The sequence below is a fragment of the Curcuma longa genome, chromosome 12 (genome assembly GCF_044706935.1).
Source record: "Curcuma longa cultivar G26 ecotype Majalengka, Jawa Barat chromosome 12, ITB_CL_G26_1.1, whole genome shotgun sequence".
Taxonomy (NCBI): Eukaryota; Viridiplantae; Streptophyta; class Magnoliopsida; order Zingiberales; family Zingiberaceae; genus Curcuma; species Curcuma longa.
Window position 1 is genome coordinate 4,724,897 of NC_133872.1, and position 24,529 is coordinate 4,749,425.

The window sequence follows — 24,529 nt, forward strand, 5'->3', positions numbered from 1 at the left end:
CGATCACACGATCAGAAGAAGAGGAGAAGGAAATTGTGAGCTGAAGAAGATGAATCACGATCGCAGTTTAAAGCCTTCTTAACGGGTTTCAGGTTTTACCCGATCCGAATCTGACCCACCCGATCTATCGATCGAATCTCCTGGTCACCGGTGATCCACCTCAGCATCGACATCGACTTTGGATGAGCGCGATTGTGCAATCGGGAGAAGAAGAGGAGAAGGAAATCGCGAGCTTGAGAAGATGAATCGTGATCGAAGTTTAAAGCCTTCTTAACGGGTTTCGAGTTTAACCTGATTTGGATCCGACCCACTTGATAAATTGGGCTGAATTAATTGGGCTTATTGAGCTGAGTTAATTAGGCTTCAATAGTAAACCCAATTTGAAGCCCAAACCCAATAATAACCTAGACTTTAATTGGTTAATCCTAACCATACTTAATTAGAGATAATAGTTATATTAAATATGGATTAATTCCCCCATAATCCTTGTTAATCAATTAGAGCTAAATTATTTATAATTAACACCAAACATCAATTTATATCTTGAAAATTTTTTTCATATCTTACATTCTCCCCCACTAACAAAAATTTGATCCTCAAATTATCTTCATACTATAGTGCAGAAATACCATATTAATTAAAATCATACCTCAAGTAAATAGATGAGGGTATTGAGCCTGGATAGCATCCTCCGACTTTTGAAAATGATTTCAAAAATATTTTAGAAAACCTTGGTGAAGTTTATCTGTTGATAGGAATCACCATTGATCAAATTGATACAAAGTTAGAGTGAAACATTGAAGTTTTCAATGGTTTTCAACTTTGTATCATTTTTTGAAAATAAAAATGTATTTTCTTAGAAAACTATTTTTCCCTGATATTATTTGACATAAGTAATGTATGTATAAAATTTCATGATTTTTCAAGAATTATGGAATTACTTATGTATTTTTGAAAGTCGATCTGAAAATTGAAAGTGCAGTTTTCTTTGTATCAGTCGACTGATATCAGTAATCAGTCGACTGAGTTTTATATTTTTCACCAAAATGAATGTGTTTAAGGTATTTAGGCTCATCCCGAATGACTTAACTATCCCTAACCATGTGATATGCTTGGATAAGCATTCAAAGGTGATTTTCTTAATGAAAATAAGAAAGGGATGTTAAAAATGGGAAGATAAGGATATGAGAAGGAGGTTTAGATTCAAGGTTAAAGTTTTAACTTCATGACTTAAACTCTTGATTTCCTAAAGGTTTAGGAATTCTAAAATCATTGTTGGTGCAATGATAGCGGTTGGAACATGCTTTGAGGGGGAGGTCCACCTTAAAGGTATGAATTGGATAAGATGAATGAACTTTGAGAAAAGATTTTTTTGATGTGTGCCAAAGGGGGAGAGTTAGTCTAACTTAAACATATTGTCAAACATCAAAAAGGGGGAGATTGTTGGTGCAATCAACCTCAGGTCAATGTTGACCAAGTTGGCCAAGCTCGGTTTGACTCGAGTTGGATTTTGATGTTTGATCAATATGTTGATAAGGTGTCAAGTAAGTCTAGGTTGACTGAATACTTGATGGCATGGTAAGTCCAAGTGGGTCATGGAGGACCAGACACTTGGCACGAGATGGAAAGTCCAATATGGAAGTTGGCAAGAGGAAAGTCCAAGTGGGTCAAGGTTGACCGAACACTTGGTGATCGAAAGTCCTTACAAGGTAAGGCAAATGGAGGAAAGTCCTTGCGGGTGAGAAGACCGGACGTAAGGCAAAAGGGAAGTCCGAGAGGGTCGAGGAGCGAGCTCTTGGCACGGAAAAGTCCTTACAAGGGTAAGGCAAATGGAGGAAAGTCCTTGCGGGTGAGAAGACCGGACGTAAGGCAAAAGGAAAGTCCGAGAGGGTCGAGGAGCGAGCTCTTGGCACGGGAAAGTCCTTACAAGGGTAAGGCAAATGGAGGAAAGTCCTTGCGGGTGAGAAGACCGGACGTAAGGCAAAAGGGAAGTCCAAGAGGGTCGAGGAGCGAGCTCTTGGCACGGGAAAGTCCTTACAAGGGTAAGGCAAATGGAGGAAAGTCCTTGCGGGTGAGAAGACCGGACGTAAGGCAAAAGGGAAGTCCAAGAGGGTCGAGGAGCGAGCTCTTGGCATGGGAAAGTCCTTACAAGGGTAAGGCAAATGGAGGAAAGTCCTTGCGGGTAAGAAGACCGGACGTGAGGCAAAAGGGAAGTCCAAGAGGCGAGCTCTTGGCATGAGAAAGTCCTTACAGGGTAAGGCAAATGAAGATCAAGAAGGTCGACGACCAAACTCTTGATCAAGCGAGGAAGTCCAAGAGGCGAGCTCTTGGCATGAGAAAGTCCTTATAGGGTAAGGCAAATGAAGATCAAGAAGGTCGACGACCAAACTCTTGATCAAGCGAGGAAAGAACTCGGTAAGACTTCATTTCAGCCACTTAATCCTGGTGTCAGTCAACTGGTTTTACACTTCAGTCGACTGGTTTTATACTTCAGTCGTTTATACTTGTCGACTGTTTATACTTCAGTCGACTGGGAGCGAACAGAAGGTAAAACGACTCAACTGATCATCCACAACAGTCGACTGAAATAAAATCAGTCGACTGATGGGAAAAGTCAGTCGACTGAAATTTGAATTCTGATAAAAATCAGGCGTGACTTCAGCAGTTCAGTGGTCGTTTTCTGGGTTTGACTAAATCAGTCGACTGGCATGGTAAAACCAGTCGACTGATGACTTAAAAACTGAACTGGTTTAAATGGTGAGTGCACTTCGTGGAAGACACACTCAACACTGTTTATGCTCCAAGTGCTTGTGCTCTAGTGATCAAGAAACCTGCTGGTGTTCATCTACAAAGCTTGGAGCAACCTCTTGAAGAAGAAGAAGCATTCTCATCACTTTTGTGTAACATCTTTACTCTTCTTCTTCCTTGTATTGCTTGGTTGTTTGTATACAACTTGTAATCTGTTGTAAGAAGGTTTCTCCGCCTTCGGGGTTTGTCCGAGAAGGAGAAGATATAGTGGAAGAGTGAGCTGAGTGAAGATCCTTGGATTAGTCGCCTCAAGGAGGCGGATACCAAGTAAATCCTTCGCGTTAGCATTGTTGAGTTGAGAGGGTGTGTAGCGAGGATTCTTCATCGACGAAAGTTCAAGCTTGATCAAGTGAAGCTATTCAACCCCCCTTCTAGCTTACAAGGTCCTAACAAATTATCCCTAGTTGAGAAATTGATGAGCATGGGCATCATCGATTCTATCAAGACTAGCACGTTTAGACTCCTTGGTTAACCAAGCAACTGATCTCACTGCTGGAGACATTGGATGTTGAGAGTTAAACATGGATGTTGGTTAAAGGTAATCAATTCATTGGAGTGACCTGTCTTGAGACTTCATATAATTCTATATATGTCAATGATGATCTCAGTGCAGCTTAAGTGTGAATTTCCTTTGACTTGCGGTATTCAAGTCACATTGGTCGTGGAGGCTTATACTTTGACATATTAAGCAAGCATCTCCAAGGAGGTGTGGACTCGAGATGATTAGGTATAAGTCAAAGTGCTCGAAAGTGTTTGAATAACCCATAGAGGATTCACTGCTCCTTGAAAAAGGAGACGTATACCCTGTGGTCGCTTGTCAAGATTGTTACTAAAAGTGTTGGGCCAAAACATTACATGTCAAGAGTACGATACTCTTGGACACATGTACAAGTAACTTGAACCCACAGGACAAGAAAATAGCTTAGGCTAGGTGTGACGTAGTCAACCTAGTGAGGACCAACACATAGACCATGTCTTGAACCAAGCAGGTATAAAATGGTGAAAGGAATGAGGCACATTTAATTAGAGATGTTAAAGTGTTTAGAAATAGTTCTAGAATCAATCGTTGATTTTTCGATCAATTGAGGATCATGATGTACTACTATGTGTCACTCATGATCGTTCCGTAAATAATGGTTAATTACAGACAACCAACATAACCAGGAACCTATTGGGTCACACGCACTACCAGTTCTTCAAAGGACTTAAAATGAGTTTGAGAATTGGATTCTCAGAATGAAAGAAATAAATTTCGATTGGATCGGACAAAGGATAATATGATGGATTTTGTCTTGTGAAGACGAATTGAACAAAACTGATTTGGGTCAAATTGGAGTTCATTTGGTTAGTGAACCAAACGATTTAGTTTTCAACCAAAATTAAGCCTGGTCCGGTTCGCTATAGTTTCGATTCGGTTCAAATAGGGAAACCCTAGGCTAGTTTGTTTGGGTTTTTTGTGGTTTTCGCATAGAAAGGGTTGGCCGCCACTATAGCTCCTCTAAATAGGGTTAATCATGATTATCCATATTGCTCTTCTCTGCACGACACCACCTCCACCGTGACACCACCTCCACCGCGACACTGCCGATAACTAGCATTTTAACCGGGTTAATTAGGATCATATTGGGTTAATTTTGGTTATATTTCAGGTTATAAATTATATTTTGGGCTGATTGTTTACCGTGGATGCATTTTTTGGAGTTTATTATATTTTTCATTAAATTATGGTATTTATGGAGATTAATTGATTGTAATTTATTTTGTAGGAAATCAAATTTAGGGGAAAATTAGTTCTGGTTTGAGTCCGGTTCAAATCGAATTCAATTGACTCAATCAGATTGAAGAAAATCAAGTTCAATTTGAATCAAATTGGATTTAATCAGCTCAAAGAACAAGATCAGCCCAAATTCCATTGAAATCAATTCAATGCTCAGCCCACATCTCGGCCCAATTCATCAATGGGTTCAAATGCCCAATTAACCCGGTTTAATTCAGAATGTTGGCCAGTTCAATTGCAAACTCCACATGGTCTGGTTCAATCAAAATGTTCATCGCCTAGGTTTTAAGAAGGTCGGTTCACACAGAAACATCGGAGGCTCAGTCGCGATTGGGAAGCACTGTAGCTTCCCAATCGCGGCTACTGTACATCGTCTTCACCGTTCTGCCGCGATCCCGAGCCTCGTCGCGGCCCGCCACCGCCAATCCACCATCTTCTTCTTCAATCTCTCGATCAGCACACGAGCAGAGACGACTTGTGCCCGGTTGACGAGCGTCGACACCCGCAAGGGTTCACCGATGTGGTTCGGAGGCGAAACCTTAGTCACCGTGGCCGTGGAACGAGGGCTGTGAGTGGTTCTCCAATCATCGATGCACGACGACATTTAGCACAGAGGCACCGCCGTGGGTGGTTCTCCGGCGTGCTGCCCTGGCGCTTCACCTCCACAGATCCCTATCACAAGCTACCCTTCGTCGATGTGGTTCGGAGGCGTTAGGAGATGCTCATGCTTGGCCTGATCGTCCCCTCCACCGATGAAGCAAGGTAAGGATTTCAATCTTCCTTTGTCTAATGCTCTGTTCATGGACGGCAGGTCACGGGCGGAGGACTTGAGCATCCAAATCTTGTCTTCTCCGATCGCTTCTCGCCGGTGTAGTCCAGCTTCGGCGAGACTCGTTCCTGTTGGTGTGAATTCCACTGAAGTTCAATGTCTTCTGTTCTGTGCTGATCGAATCCTTCCACCTCCATATTCATCCCGTGCTCTCTGTGCCGAACCGAAAGGGAAGGCAGCTCTAACCTAACCCTAGTTTTAATCTAATTTCATTTGCTTTCTGTTTAGCTTGTTAATTGTTACAATCAAAACCCCCCTCAATTCATTTGAATTTCTTTTCTATTCTTGTTGTGCCGGCTGGATAAATTAGATGAACTTGTGTTACTGTTTTAATTGTGGGATTAATTGTGAATGTAAATGAATGATTCAATTGGATAGCATGAGGTTTTTGTAGCCGGCTAATTGTTTGATTTATGAGGAGAAAGTTTCGGTTGTGGGCTATGAGAGGTTCAACTAGTTGATTTGAATTACATGTTGCTGTTAGTATGAAATAATTCATGGTATGTAATGGGATGTTTGGATAGATTAGTTTGTTACAACCGGTTGAGAATGCTTTAGTTATTGAAATCAATGTGCACATGAATTTGTTGTTGTTGTGGAAGAGAACTCATGTTGAACATGGTTAAGTGTGATTTAATGTAACTTCTAAGATGTGTTTGTTGATGTGTATCAATGAAATATCTTGTTGAATGTTGAATGTTTGTAAAGAAAGTAAATCATGTTGTTGAATTGGTGATCAGGAAGGCAACTGTTGTAGGTTGAACCATGGACTATTGGGTTGTAAAAGATGTAAGAGCATGCTTAATGTTGAATGTGTAATGTGGGGAATTTCATTAAGGTTGTAGTTGTGAAACTAGTTCTATGATTGTGTAATGTGAATATGTTGTTGTTGTATGTATATAGATGTATGTTGTATGTTTTAAGTGGTATATAATGCATGTTGTATGGAATCATGTTGTATGATTGTTGTATATTATGGATGAATGGGTGTTTGTTGTATATAATTAGCATGTATTTGTGCATATACCTTGTCCTTGCTTGTAATAATAAGTAGATTATGTATAGTGTTGCCTATATTTATGTTTAGATAATTCATGTTTAGTTTGTTTGTAGATTAATTTGTAGATTTAGGGCACTTATTGTATATTAATGTAAATAGGATTATTGACTGAATGTATCATATGTTTTGACCAAATTGTAGGGTTTAATGGTGAAATGTGTGTGTTGTATGTACGATGTGTAGATAGGATGTATGAATTGCTCTAAATTGTAAATAATGTATATTTAGGATTCTTTTACTAATTGTAGGATTCTTTTGAATAAATAGTAGTTGGTTAGGATGAATAAAAGTCAATAACAAACCCCACACCATATGTCTAGAATAAACTTCCGGTCATTGAGTCCGTGAGAGAGACGATCCGGACCTCTCTATACTGCTTTAGCGATAATTAGGGGTTTGGTAAATAAATAATTAATTTTGATGGGGTGTAAGTGACACAATAAATAAGAAAATAAAAGTAAATAAATAAATCCCAACAAAACACCCACATCAAAATTTTGGTGCCGTTGCCGGGGACTCACATAATGTTTGTTTATTTTAGGCTGTATATTGGTGTTCTTATTTGTTTATTTATTTTATTTGTTTATTCATTTGTTTATTCATTTATTGGTGTTATCTATTTATTTATTTATTCATTTGTTTATTTATTTATTATTTAATTCAATTTGTTCTAATTATCTTGAGGATGTTGTTGATTTTCAGTGACACTATGACTTATTTGTGCTTTTCTATATTGGAGAGGTGCATGAAAGTGTAGGAAATTGCACTGGAAGCAATATCCCTAGGATCACTTTCATCGATGTTGACTGGATACAGTTGCAGAGTTGAGAACCCAGGGCGATCATGGATCAAGGGACTCCTCTGGCGACGATCCATCTTCCCGATGAAAGGGGAGTAATCTATCTCATCTTGTTGTTGTATATACAGTTTTATTTTATTTTATTTCTTTTCTATTAAGTAGGATGTGTATACTTGTTTATAATTCTTTCTTTGTTAAAATGTGTATAGTTTTAATTTTATTTTCTTTGTACATATTACCTTGGTTAGTTTAGAATGTATAGAACTGTTATTTATTCTTTCTTAGCTTAGGATGTGTATACATAAATAATGTAGTTTAAGATGTGTACATTTATTCATTGATCATTCTTTCACAATAAATTTTTCCCCTGCATGACTTGATCATCTTAGGAATTGTGATAACTTAGTTATCTAAGTTTGTCAAATTTTAGAGGTTCATAGACATGAAAGAGTTCTTGGATTATGTGAGGATACAACTTAGTGATGGATTTTACCTTAAATAGTTGAAATGATGACTATTTTATACCTAGTGAGGACTGAGCCTGATTGTTTATTTGTTGTGTGGCACTTATGGTAAATGTTACTCTAGAACTTGCTCTGATTCTGTCAAGACCACATTACCATGAGGTTGCATAATTTCATGAAGATCATTACTTTATTCTTTATTCATTCATTCTTTTCTATTAGTTTAGGTTATCGAATAATCCATCTCTTGTGTGCCATCTCTTTCATTACTTTTTCTTGGATTTGGGAACCTTGAATGCCGAGATGAGGTTTTGCCCGAGACGGATAAAAGTTTAAGTGTGGGGGTGTGAGTGATTAGAGAGTTCACCATCCACAAACGATCATTTTGGTTGTAGATAGATTTTTTATTTTTTATTTTTCATTTCATTTTTTCTTTTTTGTTTATTTCATTTGTTTTAGTTAGGTTAAAAAAAAGTTAATCTGTTAAAAATAAATAAATAAATAAATAAATAAAGTGAAAAAAAATCTGTTGAAAAAAAAAAAGAAAAAAAGAAATAGATTCAAAAAAAATGAAAAATGAAAAAAAAAAGTTCAGTTCTTTTTGAGAAAAATAAAAATAAAAGTTTGAGTTGGTGATATTCATTGGGATAGTTGGTAGTGAGTTTTTGCAATTTCTATTTTTTCCTACTAAAGTGTTATTGGAGATGTTTTAGAGTGTAGGAGAATCATAGGAGTTGTTACCTTGCTATTAGCTCACCCCACATTAGCTTAGTTAGATTCACTGGGCATGATTTTCATTGACTCATCTGTGAAGCATATCATTATTTCCCATTTTTTTCACTTGTATTTATCAGCTTCATTTTCTCTTACATACATTATTTTCCTTCCAATTTTTATTCCTTATTCTTTATTCCTTATTCTTTTGCAATAAATCTTTATGAATTGTACGATCTTGTGCATATGATAATGGTGGAGATTAGAAGAAGAGCAAGTCTATGGTAGTGCATGAACCATAAGCAGCTTGAGAGAGATCCACTTATTTACATGATTATGAGGATGAGCGACCACACATTTTTTATCCTGTGAGGTTTTTTTTGTCATCATTCTTAATTTATTTAGGGTGGATTGAAATTGCTATTTTGTGGATCCATATAAGAATTGAATTCTGGATTGCTTGGATTTCTAAAATTTGACATTCTTATTTAACTTGTTGTGACAACTTCTTAATTTGATTGATATTGCTAAGGTGGAAAATAATATATATTAGCTTACTTTCACGAGACGTGAAAGAATAAGTGTGGGGGATTTGATAACTGGTTTTTTGACTAAGAAAATTAAGGTTAGATTGGACCGGTTTGATCGCATTTCAGATCATAAATAGGATTTTTAGACTGATTATTTATTTGGATGAAGTTTTGGTGTTATTATAATTTTTTTAATTAATTTATGACATTTGTGAATATTAATTGATTATAATTTATTTTGCAAGAAATCCAATTTGGAGAAAAATCAGTTCTGGTTCGAGTCCGAGTCAATTCGGATTCAATTTGACTCAATCAGATGCGAAATTGGCTTGGTAAGCTGCTGGTTCAACTCGAGTTCGGATCAAGTTCAGATTCAGCCCAAACCATTTGAAGTTGGTTTAGCCCAAATCACTACAACAGCCCATTTAGCCCAATAGAAGCTTAAAATTTAGCTCAATTGAAACCGATTCAAATCAATTGGTCCGATTTAATCACTCGGTTCGGTTTAATTTCAAGACATCTGGTTCAGCGCCTAGGTTATAATTGTTGCCGGTTCACACAGAAGAAGGAGGGCTCGGTCGCGATTGGGAAGCTACAGTGCTTCCCAATTGCGGCTACTATACATCCCAATTGCGGCTACTATACATCCCCATCGCCGATCTACCGCGATCCCGAGCTCATTGCGCGCTTCACCGCATTCTCCTTCTCTGATCAGCACAGCAACGGCGGTTTGAGCCGGTTGATGAGCGCCGACGCCCATGAGGTCTTCGCCGATGTGGTTCGTAGGCAAATCCCTAGTCACTGTCGCCGCGGAACGGAGCTGTGGACGGTTACCCAGTTCCGGTGCACGATGGCATTCAGCACAGAGGCGCCGCCGTGGGTGGTTCTCCGGCATGCTTCCCTGGCGCTTCACCTCCACAGATCCCTAGCACAAGTTGCCCTTCACCGATGTGGTTCGGAGGCGTGAGGAGACGCTCGTGCTTGGCTCTGATTATCAGTCATCCCCCGGAGAAGCTAGGTAAGTGGTTCCATTCCTTTGTGTCACATACGAGCTTGACATGTCACCCGGGTGCCACATAGGCACTACAATGTCATTTGGAGCATAAATTTAAGCTCCTCAATGCTCCTCGTGACGACGTGTACATGCAAAGTGCAAAGTGCGGCAAAAGCGCCCATTGTGCACGTGCGCACGTGTCGCGTAGCTGGTGGCAGGCTCACAGGTGCGAGCACCTGCTCGCCCCTGAGAAGAGAGTACATATATGGGCTTTTTGTGTTAACTCCGTAACAGAACATTTGATTAATAAGGAGAGGAAGCCCATCGAAATTTTTTGATGTAGGACTATTCCCCATCCACTTTCTTATATAACATTGATTAACAATTAATGTTATTCTGGCCGACTTTAAACAATTAATTTCTCATTCAATAGTCTAAATCTATCTATGCGAAATGTAGATTTTGATTTTGAAGTCAATTATGACTTTCATCAATTGATGGCATTCCGATTTTTTTCACAAACCGTATTAGTCCATTAAGGCCCCAATATCCAACACCCCATGTATCGTGTTGCTATCATGATCACCATCTAACAAATCAACAATATTAATATCCATGAGTCTTTGTTTTGCATCTTTCAATATTCTCATTAAAATAGAGAATCTCTCGAGATTTTTGGACCCAAGCTGATGGACTTCTTGTATATATCAAGGGTTGAAGATTATTATATCTTTTTCTTTTTCTTCATGATAATAAGAATCATCATAAATATTAGTGATGCCTTGATACCGACGTTTACTATCTTTGCGCCATCGTTCCAAAATATGCTTTTCTTGAACTCTAGTGACATTTGTTTTGATAAGAACAGAAAGCATATGTCTACACAAAATTTCTCGAAACTCAAAGAGACGACACAAACATTTCATCTCACAGTCCACCTCATTATATTGTACCAACAATGAAACAACTTTTGGAGTTGCTCCCTCTTTTCTCAATACAATTTCCACCACTTCATATAAGATAGTTGACCCTTCTTGCTTCATAAAGGAAGTGTTACAAAACATCAAACTCATGATTTCATCATGAAACAACTTGAATATCTTATTAGTATAAACACTTTGAAATTGCTTTTCAATTGGATGACCACTAATGATCAGAATAATTGAATTGAAAGATACAAAATTATAATTATTTTCCTTTTCAATCTTGCTTTTCAAAGCGTTGTCATACTATTCAACAAATTACTTCAAAGTTATTTTCGAATGAACATAATCATCAAAAAAGACATTCATACTCTCACTTCTTTGACTTGTTGACATCCCTGCCCAAAATTTATCTTTCACATACACAAACATCCACTTATGACGACAACCCCATAAAGAACTAAACCAATCATTGTTCTCCAAATTAAAATCTTCAATCAATTTTTTTCCAATTGCTATCACATTCTTCAGGAGTTAAAGAATTAAAAATAATATTTTTTAGATTTTTCTTTATCAACTTATAGTTGATATGACTACCAAACTTGGCTGATATTTTATTCATTATATGCCAAAGACATAAGCGATGATGAGAGTATGGAAATATCTCAAGAATTGCAATTTCTATGGCTTTGCACTGATCTGTAATAATATCTCATGGAATTTGCCCTCTCATGCATGCTAACCATGATTTAAATAGCCAAATGAATGTTTTAGAGTCTTCCCTAGATATTAAGTCACAACCAAGTAACAAAGATTCACCATGATGATTTACTCCAACAAATGGAGCAAACGACATATCATAACTATTGCTGAGATATTGAGTATCAAATGTAATGACATCAGAAAAATACTCATATGAAGCCCTACATCTAGTATCAGCTCAAAATATATTTCTTATACGACAATCTTCATCTAAATCGTATAAAAGAAATATGAATTTCTACTTTACATTCGACAAAAATAATTATTTAAGGCTTTTGCATCTCCATGCCCAAGTCTTAATTTGCGTGCTTCAACCACAATTTCTGCACTTTCTTTCATCAAACGATAAATTTTCATAGCCACCTACTTCAGCAACAAATGATTGAAAACTTTTACTCAATGTTATTCCCGCTTGATCATTCAACTCTAATTTCCAACAGTTATCAATGGGGCACATTACTGATAAGGGCAAAGAAATAATCTCAGTTTTTCTACAAGAATCAGACTCAGCCCGGGATAATCCATTAAACATTCATGCAGGAACTACAAGCCCAGGGGCCTCTGTAACTCCAACCCATGGATAGTTTACTGGAAGAAATCGGGACTGAGGATGATGACTTTTTGACTACTATTCAATATATGGCCTCCATGACAATTTCTGAACTAGAGAACGAGGATGAAGGACCCAGATGGATGAGAATGAAGGTCCCAGATGGGATTCTGAGGATAATAATAGGCTATACAAGTTGGTATTCAACCCGACAAAATTAATGGCTCTACTAGGGGAACCTAGTGGTAAATTTGGCTATTACGTCAACTATACTATTCCACCAATAAACATCGTCCCTATCATACCAACAGCCCTCGCCGTCGCGCGCCGTCCGATCGCCGGAATATACCCAATCGGCCGGCGTTCGACTCCTCAGAGAACAAGGATTGCAATGGCTTCGGTTTGGGTGGATGGGGCTGGCCTGGTTGGTACGTCGGTGAGCAGGGGAAGGTCGCGCGCGGGGAAGATGAATAGTAGCGACCAGCCACTATTCATTGCCTATAGTTCGGGTTTATATACGGCCGATTAACTCATTAATCTCAGCCATCCGATCTTGATATGATGGTCAGGACTGATCAGGGCTTTAGGGCAGCTTAGGGCTTCCAAAAAATTTAGAGGTTTTGATCAAACTTGAGCTAGCTCATGTCCTCCATGTGGGCTTGATCAATTCGGCAAATTTGGCTCGATTTGACCGTGGTTGAGCTCGAGTTGGGTCCGATTTAGCCCTAAAATCAATTAAAACCCAATTAATGCAAAAATTACCATTAAATCATGAAAATTATAATCAAGCCTTAAATTATGCAATATATCACAAACATGATCAAATCGATTCATTTAATAATTTATTTTCATGCAAAAACTCAAAAATTGAATCGATTAAAATTATAAAAATCCTAAGTCATCAGTAATCCCAGCCAAGACCTCATTCCCTTCTTTGTTAATAAATCTTGGTCTTAAAAATCAGTGACTTTTGTAATTATGTGGGGTTGTAGTTTAATCTTTCTGTTTCCCAATACTGCCCCTAAAAATTCAATTTCTAGAACAGCTATTTTCATTTTAGTGGGGCTAAGCACGACCCCATGTTGTTTGCATATATTTAACATTACCTGAAGATGCTTGGCGTGCTCCTCTTCATTATTGGAGAAAACCAGAATATCATCAATATAAACTACTATGAAATCCCTTGTCCCCTTGAAGCAGTTGTCCATCTTGTGCTGAAATATTGCAGGGGTATTTTTGAGGCCGAATGACATTACCAACCATTCATATAATCCATCGGGGACCCAGAAAGTCGTCCACTTGATGGAGTCAGGGTGCATAGCTACCTGATGGAAACCACTTTTAAGGTTAAATTTAGAATAAATTCGACTATTACTGGCCTTTTGCAGGATAGTATTGATTCCGGGAAGACTATGTTGATCTTTATTTGTCAGATCATTAAGGCGCTTATAGTTGAATACCATGCGCTCCTTGCCTTTTGTCTCTTTTCCTATCTTCGGGTCAATGGTGGTTCCGCAATTCACAATAATTACAATGGTTCGGTGTCTGCTTTTGCTTGGCCTGATAACTCCGATCTCCAATAATGCCTCAATGTGTTTGGTGAAAGCCTATTTCTGATGGAGTGTCAGATGTTTTAGTGATTTATCTTCAATGATGAAGTCTGGGTTTTTGATATCCAGCTGGCACACAATTTGATTTTTTGACCAATGTTGGAGTGGGTTGTCGCCAATATACCCTTGGTCTTGTAGCTCTTTCAAGAGTGGTTCAATTGTTCCTTAAATTTTTTCTGTGATTGCCCAATAGAGCAGTGGACTATTCTTTGAATCTGGATATATTCTTCCTCCTCCAGTTCCAATTCTTCTATAGCTGCGGCAGATGTTATTGAGGGTAAAGTATTGATTACCGTAAGGTTTTTATAGAAGGTTACCACATTTCCTTCAATTCTGACACCGTCGTGCTTCGCTCTGATAAAATTACACCCAATTATCATTTGGATTCCATCTCCCAAGATCATGGGAAAGTTATACATGTAGGGGATCATGAATATGTTTTCTCCGACAAACACCCTTGCTTAAGTTTCATAACCGTCGTTTGTTGGGAATTAATACCGATGAATTTAACAAGAAAAGTATTTTTCTCCAGTGCTGCTTTTGGTACTGATTTTTTATCCACACAGCATGTTGTGTCTCTTGTATCAAGAATAGCCTTTAAAGAAAACTTAGGAATTCCTGGAATGTCGATTTCCACCATCAAATTATAGAGCATATTTTTTACTAGTCTGGGTCCTCCCCCGGTGAGATTGCTAACCTGCTCTTCGAATATCATATGAGCAATTTCTTCAGTATCTTCCGTATTTTTTTCCAAAATATCCTTATTTCTTTCCAGACTTAGATTTTGGAAATCCTCTACCAATTCTTTGGTTAGGAGTAATTCATACTGAGTTTTATAAAAAATTTACCTCTTTCTTGAGTGTTTCCATTTCCCCTTCACACCATGAAATATAATATTGTTGTTCCTTGAGTAACTTATATGGGAGGAATGGGGCCAGGGCTGATGGTGCTACGGGAACTTACTTCTGGAAATAGTATGGGTCGCAAAGATTGCAAGCCGTAATTAAACAGCTTGGGCAATGAATCCTTGCTCTTTGAAGGGTTGCCCTTTTACAGTAGGTATAAATACTCGATTGTGGCGGAATTATGGTTCATTGAGGTGCTAGTCATGCTAACATTGCATTTGCTTTTCTGACACTTTTATCTGAGGTCGATAACCACCATCAACCTATCCAAGCATGAAGGCAGCTTCATTAATGAGAGAGAGGGTTTGAATGGACCTTTGTAACTCTTCGTCTCCTTCTTCTCCTTTTGAGATGCTAAAAATAGCATCACTTTGATTTTCGCCTTCTTGTACGGATAGAATTTCACAATCTTCTAGAAGGTTTAATTGTTCAAAAATTGCCATTCTTTTGATATTACGCCTTTCATTGGGGCATTCACGCACAAAGTGTCCTTCCTGCCCGCATAGATAACACTTGCATTTCTTGCTTCAGATCAAGTGTTTCCTTTTTTCAATCCTTGCATGTGTCTCATGAGGCTTACCTTTATAAGTTTTTGATTTTTGAATACTGTATGTCTTAGAGCCCGTATTTTTGTAGTACCCTGGGATAGGGATTTGTCTACAAAATGATAAATTCTTCAGGTTCCGCTTATAAGCTGCATCTTTACACTCCTGCTCCAGGAATTTATAAGTGAATAGGATTCTTGGAAAAACACCAACTGTGAGGCTGGAGTATTTTGCATCATATGCTGCTTTGATCCTTTCTCCAAGATCATCAGACATTTTAAGCTAGAATTTCTCTGATAATTCTGGGCCAGCATATATAGTCTTCCGATTTTCGATGCCAATCTCATGTAGTCATTCATATATCTGATAATATCTTTGACATTATCACAAGATAATTTCTCCATATCTCTGTATGCCTTATTTTAGATTGTCGTGGATGCTTGAGCTGGATCTTCTAAAGAGAAAACTCTCCTCATTTGTGACAATATATTCTGAGTTCCATCCCTTCCGTCACTATAACTAATAAGGGCTTCATATTCCTGGGGGTAACTCATTCTCCATTGTATCCAGACTAATTTCTCTATTTCTCCTAACAGATTCTCAATATACTCAGCCTTGTCCCTTACATCAGTGAATGCCTGACTTGCTACATGATTCTTTGTGATTGATTCCCAACAAGAGAATACATTATGAAAGAGACCAATTTGTTCTGGAATAACAAATATTGCTCCCCCTTGTTGCTGGGCCGAGGGGAGTGTCCACATCTCATTATTGTTTCCCCCTTGAAATCTTATTTTTGGAGGTTGTTGTTCATATATAGGATGAGGCCTAGGTGGTCCTGGGTCAGTCCTCGCAGGAGGGTACCCTAGGGGTCCCATGGCAACATCTTGTGCCGATGTGTATGGTGAGACTACCGTGCTTGAGGAGTATATATGCTGGTTCTGCTGGTTTTGAAGCCTCCTCAAAATTGGATATTCTAATTCTGCATTTGCAGCAATAATTTGGGGGGAATTTTGAAAATTTTACGACGAAGGTAGCAAAGGTAAGGATTCCGATTCCCCACCACCTTCCGATGCGAAAGGATTAACCCATTCACTTTCATATTGATCATCCCATCCTGTTGGTATGATAGGGATGATGTTTATTGGTGGAATAGTATAGTTGACGTAATAGCCAAATTTACCACTAGGTTCCCCTAGTGGAGCCATTAATTTTGTCGGGTTGAATACCAACTTGTATAGCCTATTATTATCCTCAGAATCCCATCTGGGTCCTTCATTCTCATCCCATCTGGGTCCTTCATCCTCATTCTCTGGTTCAGGAATTGTCATGAAGGCTATATACTGAATAGTAGCCAAAAAGTCATCATCCTCAGTACCGATTTCTTCCAGTAAACTATCCATGGGTTGGAGTACAGAGGCCCCTGGGCTTGTAGTTCCTGCATGAATGTTTAATGGATTATCCCGGGCTAGGTCTGATTCTTGTAGAAAAATTGAGATTATTTCTTTGCCCTTATCAGTAATGTGCCCCATTGATAACTGTTGATTTATTAGAGGGTACTGTGTCATATCATGCGAGGTTGATGAGTGTTCTCTAGTTTCCTAATATCTCGGGATTATTCTGGGAATTATGTTACAAAATTGTATTTGTGCCAAATCATCAGAGGTAGAACTAAAACTTTCAGCTCCTTGAGTTGTTTCAGAGAGCATTGGTACCTTATATATGTTTGGCGTAATAATCTTTTCAAAGATGATTTGGGCTCTACATTATCCCTGTGAAATTTTGACATTGTTGTCAAAGTAATTAAATATCATAATCATGATCTCACCTTTGTAGTCATTATCAATGACACCAACCCCAACTTCGAGGCCTAGTCTCCATGCAACACTAGATCTAGCTGCAATTCGGCCATAAGATCCGAATGGTATTTCAATGCAAATGACGATTGATATTAAGGCTCTCCCTCGTGCATGAACATAAAGATCTTGTCTGTCGCCAAATCCAAGCCTACCGCTCCAGAGCTTTTTCTTTCTGGAATAGCCGCTGTAGGTGTTAGCCTCCGAACTAGGATGAATGAGAAGTCCTGACTTCCATCAAGAATTTTCATGATTTCAGCCAGCTCTCGTTGGACATCCTCATGTTCCTTTTTTAGTGATGTTGCAAGGTCATGTAATAGAAATGTAGAAAGAGAATGAGATAACCTTTGTTTTACATTTTGTATTTCTTCATCACGATTGTTGTAATTAGGCTGTTGTCGTGCCTTTCTTGCAGCCACATAATTTTGGAAGCTTAATGAAATTCTTCCATCAACAACATTTTGACTATCAACTTCTACTAGTTGCATTGGAATATTGACATGTGCAGGATTTATTATCCAATTTAGTCCTTGTAGTTGCATAGTAGAATACCTTTGTCCTGGAAGAGCTTGAACACCATGGCTTGTTAAATAATCAACCATCCCTTGTATTTCGTAGACAAACTCTACGTTTGGAGTGTTAGAGAGTCTTCCCACTAACCCCCTTGTTATTAAGAGGTTAGCTTCTCCATTCCTCCATTGCTCATATCCCCTGGTGAGGATGGTCATTTGGATGTTTCTGTAAAAATCCCGAATAGTCAGCATTAAATCTGGGATAATATATACCAACTGACTTCCTCTTGTAAGGTCCACCTCCATTGTAGCAAGTATCGCTTGGTTACCTAGCCATCGATTGTCTTGAAAGACGATGAGGGCCATAGTTCCTTCTTCCTGTCTGTGGAGGGTCTGTATTCTTATCTGTAATACTCCTAAATGGATGTACTGCATGCGACTTCGTTGTAGTTGGTTATAACTTCCTTCTTGTATAAAAGTTCTGTCTTGCTGATTTCCATCAACACATAAAATTGCCTCCTCTGATCGGTGTATACAGACGCGATGATGAGCATCATCCTATCTTGAATGGTTTAATACTTCAGTAGAAACAATTGATGCTCTCTCCTACATGGATAACCTTAATTGAGCTTGCGGGTCAATCTGCTGCTCCAGCGTGTGCTAAGTTTCTAGCCTTCCAGTTATCTTTCCGCTAATTCTTCGAGTAGCTTGCTGGATATTATGTAGCCTTCTTTGGTTTCGTCGGTATTCCTGCACCTAATCTTTATAAAGGGGAGTCGATGGTTGCTCTTGAATAGCTTGGGAAATGGATCTGGTCGCCATATTAGTTTTTTAATTTTTCTTGCTCCTCCTTTAATATCTTGTAAGGGTCCTAAAATGCCCTTAATTTGCCTCTTCCTTCTTTTGGTTTCTCAGAAGGTCCTAGAGATAGGGTCTGCAATTTCTCAATTAAAGAGTCAGGCAAAGGAGTTGTAGATATACCTCCTTTTTGTTGTTCTCGGATGGCTTTTAGCTCTGCCTGTACTTCTTTAAGGCTTTCCGCAATTTGGACGAGGAGTTGGAGTTGAGTATTATTTTGCTTAAGTAAAGCACTGTTTAGTGAAGTCTCGATTTGATAATCACTGGACTTAGCAAAACCAACAGCTGGTGATTCTATAAAATCAGTAGCTTGTACTACATCTTTATAGGACTTTGTATTTCTTGTTATAATGTTGCTCATGAAACAAGATGATTAACTTGAGAGGGGGCTAGGATACTCAAGGCTGGAAGTTTAAGTATTCTGGTATTTCTTCCTTAAGATTGGTTCATACAGATGTGCCCTTGGTCTTATGCTAGGTTAGGATCTGTCCTTTTACCAATCTGAAGGATGTAGTTCCAGTCAACCCATAGTTCTTAAGCCTTTTGGATCCTGCCCTGATAATTTTACTCTACGGTTTGCATAACCGCTCTGATATCATATGAGAAGTGCGGCTATTTCACAACTAGAAATAATGCAAAAAAGCAAACTTGCAGGATTCTAATTGCAAAATAGGACTTATAGAGAACTTACAAATAGACTTCAGACAGACAGATTTTGAAGTAAGGCTTGTAGTGTTAAGCACTGCGTGCCTTGCAATGAAAAACCTAAGTCCTTTATATAGAGCGTTTAGGCAAAGGTATGGAACCGGGTGTTGATAGGGCCCATCGTCATTCCATCACACTCCCCTTTTTGCACTACAACAAATTTGACTTTCCGCAGCACGTCATTAACGGCGCACAATTATAGTGTGCTGTTAATAATAGTTTTTACGGCGCACCTAATTAAGTGTGCTGCAGATAATATATTATATTTTATAATTAGCAGCGCACAAATAACAGTGCGCTGCGAATACTATTTTTCGCAGCGTGTAAAAATTATACGCTGTTAAAAAGGATTAAAAATATATATCATTAACAGCGCGCGTGAATGTACGCCGTTAAAAAAAATTATTAAAAAGGATTAATTGAAAAAATAAATGTTTCCCAGCCCGCTCTCTATTACGCGCTAGGTTTTCCCCTCCTGCCCGCGTCGCTCAGTTACGCGAGGTTCCTGACCGCGGACCGCGGCTCGCCCGCGCTCGCCCGACTGTTTTCCCCCGCGCTCTCCGTTCCTCTCCACGCGATCGAGCTCGACTTCTCCATCCTCTCCACCGTCGCGAGCTCCCCCTCCGTCCGTGCTCACGTCAGAAACCCTCAGTCCGTGCTTGCGCCGGTCCTCGTCAATCCGTGCACGCGCCGTTCTTCCTGAGTCCGTCCTCCTCCGGCCGTCCGTCGCGAGCTCCTCTCCAGTCCGTGTTTTCCTCCACCGTCGCGAGCTCCTCCGTCCATTCTCCTCAGCCCGGTTTCCTCCCCTTGCAGCGGCAATCAAAGGTATAGCTTAAGTGTTGATTTCGTGTTTTAGGGATTTGATTACGTGTTTTAGGGTTTGGCATGTTATTGATTTTAGACAGTTAATTTTAGGATTTTGATTTTGTGTTTTAGGGTTTGCCATGTTCTGATTTTGTGTTCTCCAGTTTAACATACAAATGTGAAGGAATGAATGAGTTTACAAATATGCATTTACAAATATTTTGCTGAGACTGAACTTGATTGAGACTGAACTTCTATCACAGTGTTATATAATCTACACTATTTATTCATAATCTATTCATAAATCATATTTTGCTAAAACTGAATTGTAAAGAATAATAATGCCCTGTATAGAGATTTAATGTGACCAGTTAACACTTTTGCTTTTACTCGCTTCTCAGCTAGTTGCCAGAGTGCTTGCTTAGCTGATTCTTTTGGTGGATCAAAGAAGGAAATGAGGCCAAGGAAAATCATGTCTGATTCTACGACTGATCTCTTCATCTGTAGTCATCTGCAATTAGAGTTACAACTCATTCATAAGTTTAGACAAATATTGACACTAGTCGTCTATGCCTATCATAACCCTCAACTTTTATTTTATTGAGGTTGGATCTGGCATCATGAGATTATAATCATGAATAAGGTTAGTTAATCTATCAAATTATCAATTTTATGACTTCCACCCACTTCTGGAGAAGAGAAATCTTAAGCTGATACAATAGTGTTTGGTTTCTTACTCCACTAGTATATGGCTACTTATGACTTATTATTCTTTATGGAAATGTTTGGTAAATAACAGAAAAAACTATATAATTTTACATGGTCCTGTATTGATTTTTTTATGATGCCTCATTAGTTAATTGGAGAAAGTTCCTTACCCTAAACAATGGTTTCAAAATAATATTAGATACATGATGGTTATAGATAGTGGATCACAATCTTTTTTCTCACTATCGTGAATATTGAATATTAATTATGACCCATTCAAAGCTTGTTACTCAGGAACTTAAATTTTCCTAAATGTTGAGCCTAATATAATATGTTCAGGATGTTTCAAACAAACTGACAGTTTGTCAAACTTTTCAAAATGTTGTCCTAACAAATTATATGTCAACTATAAAGGAAAGATGAGATCGTACTGTGCTTGTCCTTTTTATTGCTACTCCCAAAACTCTTAAGCCATCATTGGTCAGTTCTTTGCTTATCTGAAGAACTCTTTTCCGCTCTTCTGAAGTCAAAATCAATGTTACACCTTTCTCATTGTGCTCAATATTAGGTACAGGAACATCCATGTGAGTTTCAAAAGATACACTACCATCTACTGTCTGTAAATTGGTTATACTATTAGAAACTATCTGTGTCCTATTTTCTTCTAAATGTTCTTCTGCCGTAGGCTTAACCATATGCTCATTAACAACAGAACATTCATGAGGCTGGCTCTCTGTAACTAATCCCTCAAGCTTATCTTCTTTTTGAACTTCGACAGCTGATACCAATTCACATTGGTTTCCAGCATACTACCTCCATTTTGTGTGCAAACCTCCATTTTGTGTGCAAACCTCCATTTTGTGTTAGACAATATCCTTGTCATAATTGAAATTTCTACTTTAGGATCCTTTTACATGGAATCAAGCAGCTCTCATGAAGTGAGTGTTATATTGCACTTAGTTAATTCTCTAGTCTCCTGTATATTTTTTAGATAGTGGGCTCTTCTGTGCATGTACCTAGATAGTAACCTTAGTGGTCTGGCGAGTGCAATTGTTGGTTAGTTGCTGACCTTGGATTTCTCTCATTTTACAGCAACACTGGTGGATTCAATAGCACCAACAGGAGATGATGCAGATGCTGATGCTGATTCTGATGCAGATGCTGATTTGCAGGAGATCATACAAGAGGTTTGTAACAAATGAAATTTCACTTTTTTCTTCTGTTTCTTCTGTAAGCTGTTAATTTGCTTCATAGTGGATGCATTTGTTTCAACTTGTGTAATTTCTTTTCTACTACTGTTATTGATCGATGGAAGTTAAATTTGATGCTTTTTTGCAGCCCCTTGAAGTAAATGTTAAAGAAAAATTCTCTCATTTTTGCCACGTTCCAGTAATCATTGTTAAGTTGGCACAACACTCATTTTTGCACAGCACTCAATATGCAGTACTTGCCAACTTTATATGAAAGACAAACAACAAAAGAATCCCAGACATACATAACCAAGGAATCCTGTTTTTAAAGTTCTAATAGAGTATAGAGATATTGTATATAATAATAAAGAATGAAACTCATATATCATATATGTATATATATATTTGGAAGGAAAAAAAAGTGATTATGATTTCTGGGCTGTGCATCTCCACTTAGGTTTCATATTAGTTTTAGGAATTGTTAATGCATTTGAATCAGCAGAGACATATATCAAGTGAAGCTTAGCTATACATTTCAGACAATAGGGACAGACTTCTATAACAATGCCTGTATCTTATTTTCAAATTACAAGTCTCATTTATTTTTCTCCTCTAGTTGCTCTTTTCAATATGTAAGAAATTGTTCTACCTTATCACTTAATCCTATAATAATTTTTATACCTCTATAGTTTATGGTGAATTAGTAAATGCAATTGAAGTGGAGTTGACATTATCTGCAGTAACAGCTGTTGCCTTTTGTTCTTTAAGTGTGATATTGGCCATTGGCGATGAATGTGGTTTGATTAGATCATTCTCTAAATGTTTCTTTATTTATGAAGCATGAAGAGCAGTTAATCTGTGAGCACCTCTTTTTTATGTAATTATATAGGTTCGGATCTACAAACTTCAAGAAAACATCAATGGATCAAGCCTTCACTTTGTGAGCCAAACAAACCATGAAGGTACTATCTTCCTGCAGGCCAATAAAAAGCAAATTATTTGCATGTTAATAACTGTGAAATTCTGAGATGATAGGATTTTTTTTGTAATTCTTATTCTATGTTGATATTTGAACCTGTTCTTGCTTGAATTTTTCATCGGGATGTTGACAAAATTGATAGGCACTATCCAAAAGTCCAAACAGAGGAAAGAATAATTCAGTTATTTGAACAACAGTATTGGTAAGGTAGATTTTCCTTGTTACCCAAGGGACACAGAATCTGTTTTAGATTGAACAAAATTAGCAACAAGCATAGAGTTCAAGGATGAGTGGGATAATACTAGTATGGACAAATTGTAGCTTTCATATGCAGAGTAGATGCAGAAACACGACACTTTTTCCTGCAAGATACTCAAATTTTCACCATAAATATTCTCAAATGTTGGTTATTTAGTAAATTGACTAACTAATGCATCTGTTCCATACTTTAATTACCTATTGGCATTTTAGGGGATGCTTGATGCTACATTGTTTATCTTATTATATCAACTCGTGTTCTTGTTCAGAAAATATGAAAACTGACACATGATTGTGGTTTTCAATCTGATCAATTCTATTGTTATATACATGTATATTTTATCATACTACATTTGATATTATAAGATAAGCTTATTGTGTTTGTCAAATTAGGTTGCTAGTGGTGGCATTGGAAGTGGTGTTGGAAATTATATTAGTGGCGATAACAATATTGCAGTTCAGGTAATTATCTTAACATAATATTATACTTTCGTTTATTATTTATAGCATGCTCTATTATAAAATTTGTTTAATCATTAATTATTGTTTATTGTGATATAGTCAAAACTAAAGAAGATGACTGCTGGAGATATCAGTGTTAATGCTAAATGTAAGCTGCTTCATTGGTCTGTTGATGGAGTTGTTGCAGAAGGTCGAATTGCATCCACGGATCCAAAAGCAAAAGTACATCACGTTCCTCTTGGTGGATCTTATTGGAAAGTTTGGATTGATAAAGTTTTTGTGGAGAAGGTGGAGCTAATTCGACCAAACGAAGAAATGCTTTTTCTTGAGGATGCAATAGGAAGCACAGTAGCTTGGGCATCAATGTTTATAGTTTTGTCTGACTGATTTGGACGAATCCATATACTGTTTGTAGTAAAGATGAACATGAACTTGGATTGTTTTGTCTAACTAAATGTAGATGGTTATCTTTGATATATTTGAGCTCTGATTTTATAATTGTGAATGTAATGTTATCTGATATGTGTATGTTGGATTATAAATGTTAGAACTTTGAGCAGGTTATAATTATTTATATTTGTATTATATATTTTGTATATAGTAGGTATATTGTATTTTAAAAATATAATTATCCGCAGCGCGCGGGGTGAGTGCTGCGAAAAGGTGCATCCGCAGCACGCGGGCCGCGCGCTGCGGAATGGTGCATCTTTCCGCAGCGCGCGGCCCGCGTGCTGCGGATGCACCTTTCTGCAGCGCGCGACCCGCGCGCTGCGAATGCACCTTTCCGCAGCGCGCGGCCCGCGCGCTGCGGATGTACTATAACTTTCAACAGCTTAGAGTTATGCAGCACGCGATGTGCGCTGCGGATAGCTTAATTGCGCGCTGCGGAAAGTCAAATTTGTTATAGTGCACATCTAAAACACATGG

General features: G+C 38.1%; 1 protein-coding gene and 4 pseudogenes across 1 annotated transcript; 1 reads left to right on the plus strand and 4 right to left on the minus strand.

Moving 5' to 3' along the window:
* Positions 1-10,502: 10,502 nt before the first annotated feature.
* On the minus strand, positions 10,503-13,529 carry LOC141842776 (protein FAR1-RELATED SEQUENCE 3-like; annotated as a pseudogene).
* A 434-nt stretch (positions 13,530-13,963) lies between these two features.
* On the minus strand, positions 13,964-15,168 carry LOC141842777 (uncharacterized; annotated as a pseudogene).
* An 84-nt stretch (positions 15,169-15,252) lies between these two features.
* Positions 15,253-16,673, minus strand: LOC141842778 (uncharacterized; annotated as a pseudogene).
* Positions 16,674-17,221: 548 nt separating this feature from the next.
* Positions 17,222-18,250, minus strand: LOC141842779 (uncharacterized; annotated as a pseudogene).
* Positions 18,251-19,728: 1,478 nt separating this feature from the next.
* Positions 19,729-24,080, plus strand: LOC141842649 (uncharacterized). The gene is made up of 5 exons (XM_074730692.1): positions 19,729-20,026; positions 21,806-21,900; positions 22,793-22,865; positions 23,534-23,602; positions 23,702-24,080. Exons 3-5 carry the CDS (start codon positions 22,860-22,862, stop codon positions 23,987-23,989), a joined length of 363 nt encoding a protein of 120 aa, XP_074586793.1. The 5' UTR covers positions 19,729-20,026; positions 21,806-21,900; positions 22,793-22,859; the 3' UTR covers positions 23,990-24,080.
* Positions 24,081-24,529: the final 449 nt, after the last annotated feature.

Coding starts and splice junctions, on each gene's coding strand:
- LOC141842649 (XM_074730692.1), top strand. Junction 23,603..23,701: donor ATAACAATATTGCAGTTCAG/GTAATTATCTTA, acceptor ATTGTGATATAG/TCAAAACTAAAGAAGATGAC.